Here is a 19098-nt window from a genome sequence, read left to right as displayed (position 1 = left end):
ATGAGTAACAGATGTGAAATGGCTTTAGAATCTTTAAATAATTAATGGAGAATTTTAAAAACCATTTAAAATCTAGAAAGAAAATGCCGTTTTAATGGTATACTAGAACTGACCTCTAGTTATAACAAATGTCATACATAATATATATCTGTATATATATATGTGTGTGTGTATATAGTATCTATCTAACCAGACAGATATATAATAAATCTCTCTCTATCATAACCCTATCACTATTCTCAGAGCTTTTCTCTCTTTCCCACTAGACTTGAAAGCAGGAACAATGTATCACTCTAGTCTATCTACCAAGCACTTGGCACCATGTCTAACCACATCTCCTAAATTAACAATGACCAATTTCAATAGTTTTAAATTTCCTTGACTTTAAAACTCATGGAAAAATTAATTGCCTAAAGAATTTTATCATCCAAAGCAAGGCTACAAATATCAACTCTAAATTAGATTTAAACCTTTTGTAAACCAAGGTTACATTAATTAGCAAGTGTTGTGGGAGGGGCTGAAACTGAGAAAACCAACCTTGGTGAGAAACAAAAATTCTGTAATAAAAAGTACTGCATTTTGGTGGGGTGGGGCTCCCAACTGAATTTAATCAACGTTTATGAGAATATGTACTAATGAAGATACAGAGAGCTTCCCAAGCTTATATGATGCAAAATTATATATTTTTTCTTTTTATACCTCAAAACTTAATAATGGATGTGGGATAAGCTTGCTTACCACCTAAAAATTAGGGATCTGTAAAGTATGGACTTTTGAAAATACCACAGTCCTTAGAAAGCTACGTCACAGATGATGGATTGCTTCTCTCTCTCAATCTCAAACATTCTGCCCTTGAATACCTGTACTGTAAAGGGGGTTCTTCACCACTGGGTAGATGGGGGATCTCAGGTGGTGTTACAAAAACAGTATGTTCACTTTTGAAGGATTCATCCAGTTCTATAAGTCGCATTTCACCACTCTTGTCCATATCCACCTGAAGGAGTTTAAAACACGTACGTTAAAAAAATTCATTGGTTAGCCAAGTGTTTGCCTACACAGGAATGGTTAAATAAACCATTTACTTACACAACTGGATAATAAGAAGCTATTTAAAAAAAAAATAGAGAATGAGGAAGTTGTCTATTATCACTTATAGAAAGCTCTCCAAGATAACTAAGAGAAAATAACAAGAGTATTGTATATCGTATACTGTCTTTTGAGCAAGAAAGAGGGAAAAATAAAAATATATATTCATTTTTTGCTTGTATTCACATAAAGAAATACTGAAGAATACTAAAAAAAAAGTAATTATATATGGCTAAGAGGAGATGAAGGGAGTGGACAAGGATGAGACAGGACTCAGATTTCCCAATATATAATAACATTTTTATATTATTTTGCATTTTGAATAATGAAAATTTATTCATGAAAGTTTTTTTTGAAGTACATACACACACATATGCACATGTGTGTTGAGAATACTGGGTTCTGTCTTTGATTTATACTAAATATAACAAATTTCCCTAAGTTCTTCCAATATATGTAAGAAACACATCTGAGTGAAGTTCTAGTCACATCGATATTGACAGCACTTTAGTAGGACTATTTCCCCTAGAGTAAGGTAACATTCATAAAAAATAAAAACTTCATAGAGTCTAAATCTCCCAAAAAGAACTCATAAAGAGCACAAGATTGACATTAATTAAAAAAAACCAAAAAACCAGATGTCATATGCATGACTAAACCCACAGAACTTTATCATGATAGACAGAATTAATAATATATACTAGTCAGGGAAAAATGGGAGAACAAGAATTATTAGTAAGTTAAATCTTCAGATAAGGATTTAGGGCAGAGTATACCAAAAAAGGATAGGAAGAGCTTTAAAATTTTTCTTACTTTTAAAAAGAGTTGATACTTTCAGAGTCTTCTTACATAAATTGTTGGTTACAATTTCACAGCATTATGTGCTGCGATAACCAGTGTTAAAGAATGTTTCCCTGGGGGACCCATACAGTGAACTGGACAACAATTAAGGCATGTTTCAGAATTATAATTAATAACAAGAGAAAATGTTCACAAAATAATGATAAATGAAAAAATCAGACACTAAATCATATATATGCACATATGCGCAAGGTATGATTCTAATTTTTTTAATGTGTGTCTACATCTGTTACACAGATATATTTCTGTGTGCACATACTCTCTCTCCCTCACACACACACACACACACAAAATTATCACAATGTTACCTCTGGGTAGTGACATTATTAGCAATTAATTTTCCTCTTTATATTGTTATTTGTTTTCCAATTAAAAATAATGAATATGTATTACTTCTATTTGCTTTTTAAAAATTACAAAAGTGATAAATGCTCAGAATAAAAATTTAAACAAGGGAGACTATATTGCTTTTAAAATACACTTCCTTCAATTCTGTTGAAGGATGCTTAAAAATTAATCAGTATAAAAGAAGGTGCCTTTCCTTTTAGCCCGTCAAGAGACTTTTATATGGTGAGACTAGCAATGATACGATAAATACAGTAAACTGGATAATCACAAGCCCTGCTGGCACACAAAAATTGGTACAGTCTTCTTTAGAAAACAAGGGTGTTTAAACACATCCACCTTATTCTTATTCTAAGAAAATAATCTAACATGAAAAACTATTGGTATGAAAGATGTTTTTGCAGGATTGCAACAGCAATAAATTGGAAGTTGTTTACATGTCAAAAAAATATAGGTAAATGAATAAAGTACGATAAATAGACGAAATACACAATCATTAAGAATGAAAAGAGTAAAGATTATGCAGAATTCTGCTTGAACAAGACAAAATAAACACAACAATTTACCCTCAATCCCTCCTGAAATCTCACCGAAATGAGAGTACAGAGATTAAAAACAACAGCAAAGACAAAACGAACTGGAGAGGGGACAACAGCAGAGCTGAGATCAAAACATTTTAGAAGCTACAAAGTAGACTGCCGCGACCAGTGAAAGCTGAAAGCTGTGTATCTGGCACTGAAGGTGGGGGCGCTGGGGAGAGAGGAGAAAAGCCAAAAAGCCAGCCATTTTGCTCTAAAGAGTGCCAGAAAGGTCAAGAATGAAAAGCATGTTGCCCCTGAAAGACGGGAGTGCAAGTGGGGTTGAATCGGGAGAATTAATTAAAAGCCCTGCATTTAAGAATTCCCAGATCCCACACCCAACCCTGTAGTTAGGTTACTACCTCTCCCCAACACAGCAGACTAGCTCGGCTGTTTCTGAGTGAACCAGAGGGACCTTAGACTTGAGAACACCAGGCAGAGCTGGGAAGGATGAAGGATATTAATAAAAACAGGTGAAGTGAGTAAAAGCCTACACGTTACAAGAAGTGGAAAATCTCAGTTACCTCCCCCACTCAGCTCTGAGAATACCTGCAGTCAGGCTTACTGCACTCCAGGCTGAAGACTGGAGATACCTCTTGGGGAAACTATGCAGCCTAAAAGGAAAGAATTACAGACACTGATCAAACAGGGACTCTAACGAAATACCTGAGTAATGATCATCAACCTCATATCTAAGGAAACTCCAAACCTGACCTTCCCAGAAATAGCTCCAATGAGTTCTTTGTGCCTCACACTTGACGACGAACACCAACTGAAGATTGCACAAAGAAAAACAATAACTTGAAAAAGAATAAAATAAACAAAAATTATAAGGTACTTAGAAGAAGCAGAGACAATGCAAGGGGGAAAAGAAACCCTTCAAAAAAAACTAAAATGAATAAGCCTACATCCATGAAACAAGAAGATGCTATACAAGTGGAGCATTCAGAGAATGAAAAGGAGCTTATGGAAATTACAAATATGATAGAAGAATTAAAAAGTATACTATAATGGTTGAAAGATAAGAAGAAATCTCCCAAAAAGTGGAGATGAAAGACAGAGACAGAAAATGGGATGGGAGAAAAAAAAAGAAAGAAAATTAAGAGTATTAGGCCTGGAGGGCCAATATAAAAATAACATGTAATTCAAAAAAAAAAAAAAAAAAAAGAGAGAGAGAGAAAGAGACAATGGAGGAAAGAAAATGAAAAGAAAGAAAATAATGCAAGAAAATCCCCCAGAATTTGAAGGAAATAAGTCCATAGATTACAAGGGCTGACACATGTCCAACTCTGAAGAAAAGAAGGCTGACACCAGGCATGTCCTTGTGCCATTTCACAACATCAGGGATCTTAAACACTTCCGGACAGAAAAAGAGATCAGGCACAGAGGATCAGAAACTAAGATAGTATTAAACTAGATCTTATTCTCAACAGTAACATCTGAAGCTAGAGGACAATGCAGTAAGGACTTCAGATTTTACATGAGACCAAATTAGCAATCAAGTATTAGGGGAGAATGATGAAACTTGCAGACAGGCAGAGCATCAAAAAATGTATCTCCCATGGGCTCTTTCTCACTAAACTACTGAAAGGTGCACTTCACCATACCAGGGAAATTAGCCAAGAGAGAAGTTACTAAAGGCAGAAAGCAGGGGATCCCACTCCAGAGAGATCAATGAAACTCCCAAGATGATGGTGAAGGAAAACCCCAGGATGACAGACCAGAAAGCAGGCAGTTCAGACTGGAACACAAAGGTGGAAAGCTCCAGCAAGAATTTAAAAAAATCAAATGGACAGATTACCTGATATGTTTGAAAAACTGGGAGATTTTAGATTTTTCACCTTTGTAGAAGAGATTGGAGATGAATTAATAGCAGACACAAAACAAGAAATACAGCATGCTGTACACACCAAAACTAACACAATGTTGTAGATCAACTATGCTTCAATTAAAATAAAAAAAAGAAATACAGCAATAGTTAACTTCAGGGAAAATAAAGTCCATTCATAAAAGGAAATTTAATTAAATATATATACGGCCTGTGATTACACCCAGAGTGATAATATTAACACTGAACAACCATTTGACCAACTACATAGGCAGAATTATGGTGATGGTGGTAGATACAATATTAATAGATAATATATAAAACAATATGCAGCAATAAAAACACACTATTTGGAAATCTTAAGGTAAATGACTGATGAAACAGCTGAAAGAGAAGGTGGTTGCCTTTGGGGAATAGAAATGAGGGGTGAGAAGAAATGGGACCTAAGCCTTGTAAAATCATTCAACTTCCTAAACTATGTTATATTTTATTGTGGTTGAAAAAAAGAAACTTTACTTGTTCTCTAGATTTGGCAACAATATTAAAAATGCCTATAAGATCTGGTTATGTAAAAAATTAGGAAGTATATTACAATTATGTAAAAAAAAAACATTGAAAGTAAATGTAAAATGGATATTAGGGCCCTGGGCTTATGGAGTCTTCCCTCCTTTTTATTTTCCACACTTCCTGTTACTTTAGTCACTTAATAAAACTATTAAAAATTAAACATTCAGGAGGAGGGTGTAGCTCAGTAGTAGAGTATGTGCTTAGCATGCACGAGGTCATGGGTTCAATCCCTCGTACCTCCATTAAAATAAATAAGTAACCTAATTACGCCCCCCCCGAAAAGTAAAATTAAAAAAAAAATTAAACTTTCAATAAAAACAGAGCACATCTAAGCCATTATTAACAAATCTAAAAATGTTTTTTTTTAAAACAACATCAGGAGTATGTCAGTAAAAACTCAAAATCTTTGGTGTCCTTAGTAGGACACTGTGTCCATGGGCAACCCAAGAACAAATGAGAATCTCTACATGTAAACATTTTTATGCAGATGAAATGGGGTTAACGTAATTATAAGGGCAACAATGATAATGAAGCAGAAAGTCTGATGAGAACAAAAAGGTTAAAACAAATACCCAAGGTCATTGGAAAGGAGGCTGGAAACTACTCCTGTCTCCACGATGGAACTTTATAAGAGAACTGCTTGTCTGTGAGTACCAGGTGCTTTTAAAGTTTTATTTATTTATATAACAGCTTCTCCTTCTCCAGATCAGTACCTTTGTTCACACAGAAAACAAACAAACAAACAAACAAACAAACCTGTGGATGTGGAAAACTGCTCTAATTCTCAGTATTGTAAAGTCCATTAAAATATTAAAATTTTGCACTGCAAATTCAGTACCTTGGTAAAAGATATTTCCCTTAGCTTGTACACCAATAAAATCTCACTTCAACATTATAAATACAGTCATGTAATAAATCCTACATTTATCAGTTGGGCATTTCTGTCTTTTAGAAAGCACAGTGACATCTGTCTCTATTGGGGGAAAAAAAAGAAACGCAACACCCACGGCAGGATAAAAATAAACCAGTTTTCATATTCTCTTCATTTTTTTTCACAAGGCATTAATGTGCTCAGAAAACACTGCAGAGGGATGCTTGGGAGACCAAGAAAAATCTTACCAGAGTATTTGTTACACAAAACTGCTTTCAGTTAGGCTGTATCCTATAGGAACAGATTGTTGGGATTTAAAATATAATCATATGAAGAACAAGAACACATGGTTCTTAAATTAGTCATAAATGAAACTCAAATAATTCTCATACATTGTTTTTCTTATTCCTACTCAGCATTACCCAATCTAGCGTCTTAAAGTCGGTCAAATGCTTTCGACTTGGATAGGCTAAGATCAAAAGAGGAATATGTCTAATTTCTGCTCAATCTTAGTTATGGATTGGCTTAAGCACTTAATGCATACCTAATACTATTTATTTCCCATAGCTAAACTGCCAGAGGTAAGAGGATCTTGTCACTTAAAAAATTAAGCTAAAAGTTGCTCAACTAAGGAATAATCTCACACAAATGACTATTTTTAAAGTATTACTGATATTCAAAAGCCATTTACAGATTAAAAGCAAGCAGTGACTTGCTGTGCTGAATGCATATAAATTATTAAAAAATGAAAAGCGGTAACAGCACTGTATAATTACATGCTATTTCCGAGAGTTCTGCCTAATAATAGTAGGAATACAATTAACCTCTATTCTAACTAGATATGAGAGGTATTAAGACATATTTTAGATTTTGTGATATTTTGTTATTTTCTGTAGTAATAGAGTTCCTTGAATTATAATAAAGCAAACACATGTAACTATGTTTTAGTAAGTTAATTTTCAGTTCTAATTTTCTTAGTAATCATTAAAATCTTTAAGTGTAAAATTAATCTATTACACATAAGTGGTATTTTGTTGGCTCTAGACTTTGAATAGGTAAATGGCATTTTAGGAAAACAGTCTGCCTAGCAACAATAATTACACATTTAAAAGGATTGTTTCTTTTTTGAGACTTCTCGAAATTTATATTCTTTAAGCAGTTATTCCAATCATGCTCTGCACTGACTCTTACCAAGTAAGAAACAGGTGACCTATTTTCAGAGTCGTAGACAACATAATATAGTAATTATCAGTAATAAAATATTATCCTTAGAACTTTATACCCTAGGTACTAGCAAAATTTTAAGTTTTATATGTCTTACAGTATTAATGAGTATTTTTAAAACTGTGATACTATAATATGAGTTCTTAGTGGAAACACAAACTTGTGAACAAGATATGAAATGAGCAAAAAGTAAAAGGGAGCAATACAAGACTTCTCTCTTCTGTACTGTTAATTGGATTCCTACAGCTAATTCGGTGTTCCCACATGGATTCATATACATTTATTGGTTCAAGCATGCTATGAGCAAAATCCTGGTTACTAATTTGGTCCCTTATGATTCAGTTAACTTGGCACAGGGAACAACTGTTACACAAATGTGTGCCTCTGTTCACCAGGAAAGATGACCAGTGGAAGCCCAGCACCACAGAGGAGAAACAGTCAGTGTATGCTGGCCACAAACATCATTTTTATTTACAAAAACCAACACAGTTATTCCTGTAAAAAAGGACTTAGGGAAATTATTCTTTTTTTTTTTTTTTTTAAGAAAAGCAGATTTTTTTTTTTTGAGTCACAAAAAAAGCTTGTTTTGTATAACCATGTCTACTCTGTGGGTGGTAGGGAAACTATTCTTTAAAGTACACTCTTCTATTCATTGCATTTGCACAACTTCTCTATTTAAAGCAGAACTTTCTATTTATTTATTCTTTCTACTAATATTTAACTTCGTAAGCATTAAATAAGGCAAACTTAAAAACTTGATTAAAATACTGAAAATGCAGTTCTTAGTATAATGCTGCAGTGAAGACAGAACTATCAAGGAGCTATAACACTATTTCTCAGAGTAAACAGGATTTCAAAGCCCTATACAGGCAGAGCCCAACTTACAAAGACGCAGGGGTTCTAGAAGTCTGCTTATAAACAGGTTATTCAAGATACAGAAAATGATTTCCCCCCCAAAACAATATCCTTTCCTGGGTGATGGAAATGTTCTATGTTTTGGAGTCATGATTACATGAAAGCCTGTATTTGCCAAAACAAAACTATACACTTCAAAGATATATTTTTTATTTTTACATTTTAGTTCAATAAATTTTGACTTAAAATAATGTCCTAAGAGGGGAGGGTATAGCTCAGTGGTAGAGCACATGCTTAGCATCCACAAGGTCCTGGGTTCAATCTCCAGTACCATCATTAATAAATAAATAGATAAATAAATAAATAACCTAATTCCCTCCCTCCCTTCCCCCCAAAATGTCCTAAAATGTGGTTAGAATATCAATCCACCAAAAAGAGATTTAATACATTTTTCTAGCACAACACTGTGGTCCTGTACCATTTAATCTACAGCTGATCACCATATATCTCAGTGTTTCTATGGGAAAAAGAATTATGAGTTCTAAGCAAATAATGGCATAAATTCATCTTTTCCCTATTCCAAAGCATTTCCAGGACTAGGGTGGTTATTTCTGGGCATCTTAGGGTATTAATTCTCTATCAGCACCGGAAACAGGATTTCTCTACATCAAGCAGCTCTCAAGTGTTCTAATTTAAAGGGAAGTGTAAATCCCTACACAGGACTCTGAACTTGCTCCTGTCTTCACATGTGTAAGTCATTCAGAAGTTGGACATTTCTAAGCCATGAAATGATAAAACCAAAGGAACTATTAATCTATAAAGTGGAATAAAAACCAGCAAAATATAAAAATTGTCATAATGCTTTCTACTTTTTTAGTTCATACAATACTACCCTGGAAAGCTGTGACATATGCAGTTATAATGATCTCTCTGTGTAATATTTTTTAAACACAGATAAGAAAACAACACAGAAAGACTAAACGACTGACTAAAGTCACAAGCAGAAAAGCTGAGATCAAAGTTCTCCTGATTGCCATCGCAGTGTTTTTCCTACTACATCTTGCACGTGAAAATCATGCCTCATTTTTACAAGACACATTTGGCACTTCATTTATTTGATCAATACCTCCCATGTGTAACAATCTCCCATCCCCAACACCACTCCTCCTCCATGCATATGACTTCTTCACTCTAACGTGGCTTCAACAGTTCCTTCCAGACCAACCTCCTGCCCCCACCATGCTGGCATCTCCCTCATCCAGATCAACTCTTTGCTGGCCCTACCCAGCAGGGACACTCTCCTCACCTTGCTCAGACTCTGATGCTCCATGCATGGATACTCCCTGCATCCTGTTTAGGTTCTGACTCCTAGAAACAGACTGTCCACCCAGCATGGGCACTCTATCTGGCTCGTCCTCTGAGTCCCCATGCTAGGCCGCCTCCTGCATGGATGGACTCCTCACCTGGCTGGGACCCCCACACCCCCCTAGGCTGCTCCTCCTTCCTCATCCCATTCAGGTTCTGACACACACCCCTCTCGCGGCCGCTGCTCCCCCACCTCCTCTCTATCCAGCATGCATACCCACCTTGCTCTACCCCACCTAATGATACCAGGACTGAAGGGGAGTGAAGGTTTCACACGTGAATTTTAAACAGTAGAATTAACTCACTTAATTATGCTACAAACTCACTCCCAAAGTGAAGAAATATTCAGGTGAAAAACTTCTATTGTAAGTGGGCAGGCAGGGTTACAGACCTGGTTGTTAAACTAAAACTCATGATTTAGTGAACCTTGCAAGGTACTCTTAAGAGGTTGTGCTCTATAAATCTAGTAGGCCACCAAAACTTTCATAATAAAGCATCAATGATGAAATGGAATTAATTTTAATTTTGTCAAAAGCTGGTAAAAGCTATAAATAGAGACCATAACTCACAACATTTATTAACAGTCACACAAAATAAGCTAGGGCACTGTAGAAATACTATTACTTACTTTATCTACACAATCATCAAAAAACGCCAGGCTTGCATCTTTATCACTGACAAAAGAACATTCCTCAATGAAGCGAATAAACATCTGTGTTTTGGTCATCATGTTATAGAATTTCTGATGTGACCGGTCCCGGCTTCTTAAGAAAGCTGTTCAACATAAATTTGTAATGTCAGTAACGTCAGAATATGTAATACCACCAACAACTGTCTCTGTCGTCCCCTCAATACCTTGAAGATGACACATACACTAGTAAATTTGAAAGCATTTTAAAAACTGCTGTTTTGTCTCCAAATATGCTGCATGCTATGCGAAACTGGTGTGCTCTCCTCCACGGATATGTACATATATGGGGCTTTTTCAAAGCAACAGTTACATCCCCTCGAGTACTCATTTATGTCTGTGTCTTACTGACACAGAGCAGAAGTGTACTTCCTGATTTCACTCCCTGGCTCACCGGGCTCACTTACACCACACTTGGGCCTTCTCTTGGGCCCATGAACTCAAACTCTTTCCAGCCTCAGAGACTGCAAAACCGTTCTCTATGCCTAAAATGCTCTTCTGCTCACACTCCGCCTGGCTACTCCTGCTCATCCTTTAGATCATGGCCCTTCTTTAGATCAAGGACCTTCTGTGAACTCAAGGTGGGAACCGAAGTGTTCAGTCATAGTATTTTCAAATTGCTTATCTTCCTGACTACGTATAAGCTCCATGGGAGAGAGAATTGAATTTCTTCTTTCTTATCTTCCTTTCCTTCCTTCTCCCCTGCTCTCTCTTTTCTTTCTTTCCTTTCCTTTTTTTTGTAACTATGTATCTTTTACATACCTTATAGCATTTGGAGGTACTCAATACATACTTATTAAATGAATTTTTCTTTCAAACATTAAATACTACAAAAGAAGGTAAATATATATTGTGAAACAAACTGTACTCCAGGGCTTCCCGACCTTTTTTCACTCATGACACAGACTGAAGTAAAACAAATGTGGCTGCTCAAGCCTGGAGGTGCCCAACCCAGGGGCTCCCCTGTGTGCCCAACATCGCCTGGCTGCCCTGGAAGCTAAGAGCATCAATATCTGAACACACCTGTGATACAACAGAGTGTGGTGTACATGGTTAGGAAGCTCTGTACTTTTCAAATAGTCTCTTCTGCATGTTTTGCTAACAGGATTGTATCTAATGAGCCTGAGAAAAAACTAATCCTACGGAAATGGGTTATCAACTGATTGACAGTCACATACTCCTGAAAGAGATATGTATTTTGGTAAATATAAGCTACTAATCCAGAAACAGACTGAATCATTACAAGGTTAAACTCAACAATACGTAAGCCGTAATACTATGCAATCACTGACCTTGCAGGGCAAAAAGAGAGGCTGCATCTGTGGCTGTCTCAGAGGGGGCTTGCGTTATTGGTCTCAAGTATGACCTATAACCTTTTAAAATAGAGGCCATGAAACACAAAAATGCTTCTTGGATTTCCAGATCTATCATGTGCAACCTCTTTCCAGAATTAAAATCATAGTCATTCATTGCTAAGTCCATTAGCCCATCATCTCTTGGTCTCTGCTGCACTGTGAAGAAATACAGCGTTAGTGTTTTCTCCAGCACTGTCAAAACTAATGTTCATTACGGTATCAATTATAAACCTGCTGCATTTGTAAGTCAAGTCATTATGCTGTATAGCTTAAACTTCTACAGTCCTGTATATCAATTATATCTCAAAATAAAACTGAAAGAAAAATAATAAATCTGTTGTGTTTTCAAAAGGACTCAAGCTACTTCAACTCTTTGTTTATATAATTTCATAATATATATCCTAAGCAGAACTTGAATTTGTTCTGAGGATCAGGATGGCAGTAATGCTCAGTGTTACTTTCCTGGTTTTCATGGTTACAGTATATCGTAATAATGTAGGAGAACGTACTTGTTGGAAGGAAATACTTCCCATTCGGAGGTGATGGGGCATCTGTTCTCCAAAGCTCAGAGAAACAAAGTTTGTGACTGTTTCAAAATTTAAAAACTTCTCAAAATATGAGGAACAATAAATCATCTCAGAGAGGTTTTTTTGGAATTCTTATTGTGTTAAAAAAGTGAAAGTACAAGGCACTGGAACAGAAGGCGCAGCTTTTAATCCTAGCTTTATCCTTATGCTTTATCTCTGACAACCTTCCTCCCTCAACCTTATCATCCTCAGGGTTGTAAAGATAAAATAATGTATGTGAAAGAGCTCTGAAGCTGTAAAATGATATATGACCCTTAACTATCAGAATTGCTTAAGTCTGTAGTTTTCGGCTTTAAGATTCTGCCCTTCAGTAGAGCCAGAAGGGCTATTTCACTGATTTTAATAATATTTAAACATTGCTACAAAAACTGCTGCTATCCAAAAGAAATGCATGCACTTTTAGGTAGCTTAAATAAAATTCTGTACATAAGTCACTTGTTCCATAAGATAAAATTCTGTTCTATTTGATGTCATTTTTTTCATATCCTAATATACTTATGAACCACTTCTGAATTATTTCCTTGCTGTAAGGTTCACTTTGTAAGCACTGTCTTTGCCCAAGCCTCTTTCTAACTATTCTACAGGTGCTTATTCTACTATTCTGTCCTCAAGGACGTAGGCCACGCCCCATGTTTATATTTCACCTAATACATAAGTGAGCAACTCAAGTATTGCCACACTATTACTGACCATCTGTCGTACAATAAGTATTAAATTATGGACCCATAATGGATTGTTGTTATAAAATACCAAGAGGGTTATTAGATAAACGAAGGTTTAAATCCTCGTATCGGTAATTCTGGATCACTGCCAACATATTCTTATATAAGCATTTAATTAATATATTCCATATCCTAATCAATTTTCACTTTGATTAATTTCTGAATGCTTTTGGGAAAGCTTCTATTTTCAAATTTTTTGAGGTAAGCACAGCACTGAGATCTAGTGAAGGCAAAAAGCATATGACTTTGCCCTCACCTCACTGAAATCATCATTTTTTAATGTAATTTAAACCAGCTGTCCTAGATTTTAAAAACTAACTTTTTATTCCATGGATGAAGAAAATATACAAGTGGAAACCATTATTTTTTCCATGGTATTTAAAAATAAACACCTTAACCTCTTTTTGAATGTTATTATGACATAAAATACAAACTTTATAAGTCTCCCATTCAGCTTCTAAAACCTTTGCTTTAATGCTCACGTACCTTTAAGATTGTAAAAAAAAACCACTTTCCTTTCAATAAACACTGTCCTTTTACAAGTAAGACAAAGAATTCGGAATCCTTTCTTCAGATTAAATTACTTCCTTCAATTAAGTTATACACTTACATTTTGCCAGCTGCTGGTGCAAATTATTCAGTGTGTTCATCAGATTTTTACATGGTTTCTTTGGAAGTATCTTCCAGGCTACATTTTTCTTGTCTCCAGTTCTGAGATTAAATGACAATAATAATATATTTGTTAGGCGGGCCTTTTTTTGAGGGAGGGGTGGGTATATACCTGTTTTATATAAAAAGGGGAAAAGAAAAAACACATTGAACAAAAAATATTCTACATATAAAATATTTCAATTAACAGGAGAAAAATACTATAGGGGTAAATTGGAATATTTAATATTTAAAAATTAATTTATATAAGGGTAGAATCTTCTACTAAAATATAGCTCAAAAACTTATAATCATGTTGGTATCAAGTCATTTCCACCTGCATTGAAATCATGGAAACCACTACAAAACTTAATGTGGTGGTCATTACTCTTAAACTCATTTAAGGTCTTTAGATACCTAAAAAAAAAAAAAAAAAAAAAAAACCCAAAACCATATGATATCACTTATATGTGGACTCTAAAAAAAAAAAAAAGACAATTTGAAACAACATTGTAAAATGCCTATAACTCAATAAAAAATGTTAAAAAAAAAAAAAGACAAATGAACTTAACTACAAAACAGAAACTGACTCACAGACATAGAAGACAAACTTATGGTTACCAGGGGGAAGCGGGTAGGAAGGGATAAATTAGGAGTTCGAGGTTTGCAGATACTAACTACTACATATAAAACAGATAAACAACAGGTTTTCTACTGTATTTCTCAGGGAACTATATTTATTATCTTGTAGTAACTTATTATGAAAAAAATGAAAATGAATATATGTATGTATATGTATGACTGAACTATTATGCTGTACACCAGAAATTGATACAATATTCTAAACTGACTATACTTCAATAAAAAAAGTAAAACAAAAAACAAAAAACAAAAAACTCCACACTATCATTTCTGATAAGTTATAAGCATGCTAATAGTAAAAATAAAGATTTGTTTAAATTTTACTTGAAATTAAACTACTAAACAGAAAACATAGATAAATTGAAGGCTAAAAAAAAAAGGGAGATTTTAAGATACCTTAATATTGGGAAAATCCTACTATAAAGAGATTTTTTTCTTACAGACTTTAAGAAAAGGCACTATAGAAAACTTCCAATGAACTTACGACCCAAAAAGCTTATCAAAACACTTTGGTATATTTAAATATTTAGTTTCTTAGTTCCCTAAAAATGTAAGTAAAACTTAGTTTTGTTTCTTTCAGAAAAGAAATAATCTGTAATACTAGATTATTTGAATAAAGTATAACATTCCAAAATACTTTTATAACTATGAAAGAGGATATTTGCTTGAAAGTGGTATCTTTGTTTCTATGATGAACTCCTATAATTTTCTTTATTACAACTATTACAACATAGCTGTTTTTTAAACTATATATGGAGTCGGGGAAGAAAAGAGCATGGTGATAAAACATGATAAAGCTTCTGGACTTAACTATAGTTAAGCTTTGTTGATTCCATTCTTCATTTATTAGATCTTTTTTTTTCCTATTTCAAAAGCAATACATATCCATTCTAAGAAACTTGAAAAATGAAGAGAAAAAAAAAAGAAGAAAAGTAAATCACTCATGTTCTAACCACCAAAGACAACAACACAGCACAGGTGCAGAATGGAACTTGCTGAACTTTTTTGTAATGTTCCCTGAACTTCCCACAGAACCAAAAGGGCAAGTATCACTTTGAAAACTAAACAAAGGAAAAAGAATGGATGGGAAAGCTTAAGCTGACAAAGAACAACTGTCTTGGAATCTTTCCTATCTTTCCACAAATGAGAATATAAAAATGCAGATAGGGCAGGGTCAAATTGCAGACGTCCTGCTATGAGGTTTTATTTCATTTATAACGTGATCAGGACTAGGAATCCTGGATTACAGTGAGAATACAATGTAGAAACACTTTTTACATTATGTTCTTGCTAAAACTTTCAACACAGCCCTCCCGCTGAGCCTTCTCATCACTGTGTACGTGCCTGCCTTGCTAGACAAGATTATTAGCAACTAAAGAGAAAGGAGTGTACTTGGTTTATCCTTTTATTCTCAGTGTCTAGCAAAAGAAGGGTGCTCAAGAAAAGTCTGTAGCATAAATGAATGAACAATATCTTGGTTTCATTTCATTACATCAAATTACTGTTATTTACTCACATAATTTCCTCCTCTTGCCCTTGATGTCTTCACTTTTAAACCTGGCTGGGGAGGAGAGTTTTATCTAGTGTCTGAGTCTGGATCTATATCAGCCTTCTGAATTTTTATTCATTGTGACTCCCATTTACAAGATTACTATTATGTAAGTTATATTATTATTATATAGTTATATTATTATTAGCCAATAATGAATGGCAGAAGTATTAGTTATGGAGTCAGATAGTGATGGTTTCAAAATCAGTTCTGGCAGGATAAGTTACGTGCCTTTTGACAGACTTAAAATTTTTAAGTCTTTACTTAAAAATCTAAGCTTTGGTTTCCTTATCTGTCTGCCAGAGGGGTTAATAAAAACTGCCTCTGAAACTACAGAGACTAATACGAGACAGCTCAGGCTATGCATACAGCTTTACCCCTAGAATATATTAGACAATGGTTTCCCTTTCTTCAGAAATGTCCTGACAATCATAACGTACTCTTCATTATACATATTAATGAGCTAGAGAGAGGGAAAAGAAACCACAAATTTCATACTTAGGATTTCTTTTTCTTTCAAATTTCAGGTTGAGGCTCCAGAAATTTGGGATGAAGGAAAGTGGAAAGCTGTTAGTTCACTAGTTTAGTCCTCCCATAGGTTTGGAAGGGTGATAATACCAAGATGGAAGACTACTGATGAGTGTAATCAACTTGCGTTTCTTATAAGAATCAAAGATTCTTAAGTAAATCAAAGATAAAATAATAAGGAAAAATTCTTTTAATAAACTGAGGAAAAGTACAAGAGGGAAAATGTAATTTATTACCATAATAAATATAATATATACTCATTTACCACCCTGAGTTTCAATTTTTAAAAACATTCTGTTATGTAACATTAACAACTGGCCAAAAAAAAAAAAAAAAAAAAGAGAGAGAGAGAGATACTACTTAAATATTTAAAGAATTAAATACTCCTGGTAAAGAATGAAATGTTCACAGTAAAGAATCTTTGGCTCTATCCATCCTATGTATAAAATGGCTTTAATGCACAAAGTATGTCCCATGTTTTCTTGGTTAGGCTTTTGACAGCATACATGCTTTATAACAGAAAATTATTTTTTGCTGAGCTCATCTAATGGTTTAAGCACTTGAGATTTTGACATATGACAAGACTAGAATTAAGTAAGATTTCAGAATTAAATCAAAAGGCCTTAATATAAAACATGCTTATTTAAAAGTGGAAAAAAACCTATTTCACACAGACATATTTAAATTGTAAGAGGTATACTAGCTTTCGAGCTTTACTGATTAACTAACTTGTAGTTATTTTAAGTATGTCCTGTGGATGCAATGTGGTATTGCATCAGTTTCCTCTCCCCTGAAGAGCTTAAGTATGGTTAAACTGAAAATAAGGGATACAAGAGAAACACTGAATTTTTTTTAAAACTGTAAATATATAGCTCCAGTAGCTACAACTTAAATATTATCCCAATAAAGAGAAAATTATAAAATCCTTACATTCCTTATATAAATTTCTAAGCAAGCCTAAGATTATAACATTTCTTAAATATTTAAAGATCTGTGGATTAAACCCTTCGCTAATAAACTATCCCACCAAAGTATAGCAAGAACTGATTCAAAGATGGTAAAAATCCTAAATATAAAAACAATATAGCTCAAAGAAATTCCTGTTAGCATTCACAAAACATACAATTACATACATATATTACAAAGTTGTAAATTACTGGGTGTAGAATCACTAAAATGTACTTACTGAGAAATGGTGTTGGTATCTAGGTCAACACAACTAACATCTGGTGGAGGGTCATAGAGATCAAAGTATCTTGAATCAATTCCTACTATGAATGGACATGGTGCACTCAAGACATCTGCTAAAGCCAGTGGGCAGAGAGGAACATAGGGGCATGGCCAGTGGAAAGGGAAAATCATCTTGGAGAAATAAAAGATAGGAGAATATTTTAGCTGTTTGACATCGAAGCATAATCATCAGCACACACACTGAGTTGTCTTTTAAATATTTATACCCAAAGTAGTTCAATGCTTGTTAAATCATTACAACTACTGTTAGTGGTCAGAAAATTGAAGTTCATTACTCTGAATTTTAGTTAAGCATTAAAATAGCTTCAAATTATATGAATAATTAGGCTTAAAACAAAACTGATTGCCAATAAGAAACTGATACTCACAGACACTAATGCTTCTGTCACACTGGTAAGCACAGAAGGCCGTAGGGAATGAATGAGAATCTTATGTTCTGTTACTGCAAACACCAGTAGCGTCACAGCATTTTCAGGACCTAAATTCTGAAGTAGTGTTGAAAACTTGCCACCACTGTCAATCCAAACAAAAACATAGAATTAAAAAAATAAAGATCCAAACACCTCACTATCCAAAATAATGAAGAAAAGTTCATGATTAGAGTAGGATTTATATTGTATATTCAACTTTAAACACGACTGCTGCTCTTATATAGGGAAAACACTGCATCAGAAACACACTATGAAAACAAAGTTTCCTGAGGTTTTGAAATCATTCGATATTTCTGCATTATATTCAATATGGAAAATGAAAAGTCATCTGCTTCATTTTATATAAAAAGATCTGCCATGTAGGTAACATTCAAATAAAAAAGTCAATTTCTAAGAGAAATGCTTTGATTGGAAGCAAATCGGTTAATGGAAATCTCAACATGGCTTATCTTCTACTGTAATTATCAGAAAAATTCCATGAACCTTAAGATAAATACTCATCTTAAAATTTGGATATACAAATAGCTAGATCTCTTTACTACTGAAAAAAAGTAGTAATATCAAGAGCTACCCAGTGATGTACCAAGCCACGTATACAAAGCAAATTAATAACCAAAACTTAAACATTCTGCATGGTAATGAAATAGTAGATTAACAAAGTAAACAGTTCAGTAAGCCAACCAGTATTTTGTCTTTATAATGCCAAATTATTGGCTTCACTGAATTAACTTTTTTTAAAATAAAGCAAAACTAATTAAGTCTCTTGGAGAAATAAAAACATATGTCCACAAAAAAACTCATGCATGTTCATAGCAGCCAAAATGACACATGTCAACTGATAGAGGGTAACTGCTAAAGGGTACAAGGTTTTATTTGGAGAAAATGTTCTAAAATTGAATATAGAGATAGCTGCAGAACTCTGAATACAATCATTGAATTGTATGGAATGTGAATTATATATCAATAAAACCACTACCAAAAAAAAAAAAAAAAGAGAGAAGAAGCTTCTTGGGTAATTTAGAATCATTTTTACATAGTCTCAGTCAGTATTTCTAGTTTATTTTCAGCTCACACAAAGGTTAAGAAAACACTAGTCACACTGGGTTGAGAACTGGTG

The 19098-nt window shown here is 34.2% G+C and overlaps 1 protein-coding gene across 6 annotated transcripts in view; it reads right to left on the bottom strand.

Moving 5' to 3' along the window:
* The window catches only part of DENND4A (DENN domain containing 4A), a 107328-nt gene that overhangs the window by 33272 nt on the left and 54958 nt on the right, over positions 1-19098 (bottom strand). For all 6 annotated transcript variants that reach the window (XM_074366302.1, XM_074366301.1, XM_074366304.1 and 3 more), the window contains 6 exons: positions 17919-18063; positions 17486-17661; positions 13543-13643; positions 11561-11779; positions 10209-10354; positions 861-994 (listed from right to left, as the gene is read on the bottom strand). In XM_074366302.1, coding sequence (XP_074222403.1) covers positions 861-994; positions 10209-10354; positions 11561-11779; positions 13543-13643; positions 17486-17661; positions 17919-18063 — 921 coding nt within the window. The remainder of the gene's footprint in view (positions 1-860; positions 995-10208; positions 10355-11560; positions 11780-13542; positions 13644-17485; positions 17662-17918; positions 18064-19098) is intronic.

The sequence above is a fragment of the Camelus bactrianus genome, chromosome 6, assembly GCF_048773025.1.
Source record: "Camelus bactrianus isolate YW-2024 breed Bactrian camel chromosome 6, ASM4877302v1, whole genome shotgun sequence".
Lineage (NCBI taxonomy): Eukaryota > Metazoa > Chordata > Mammalia > Artiodactyla > Camelidae > Camelus > Camelus bactrianus.
Note: the sequence above shows the minus strand (reverse complement) of the source record. Positions and strands in the feature narration are given on the sequence as shown.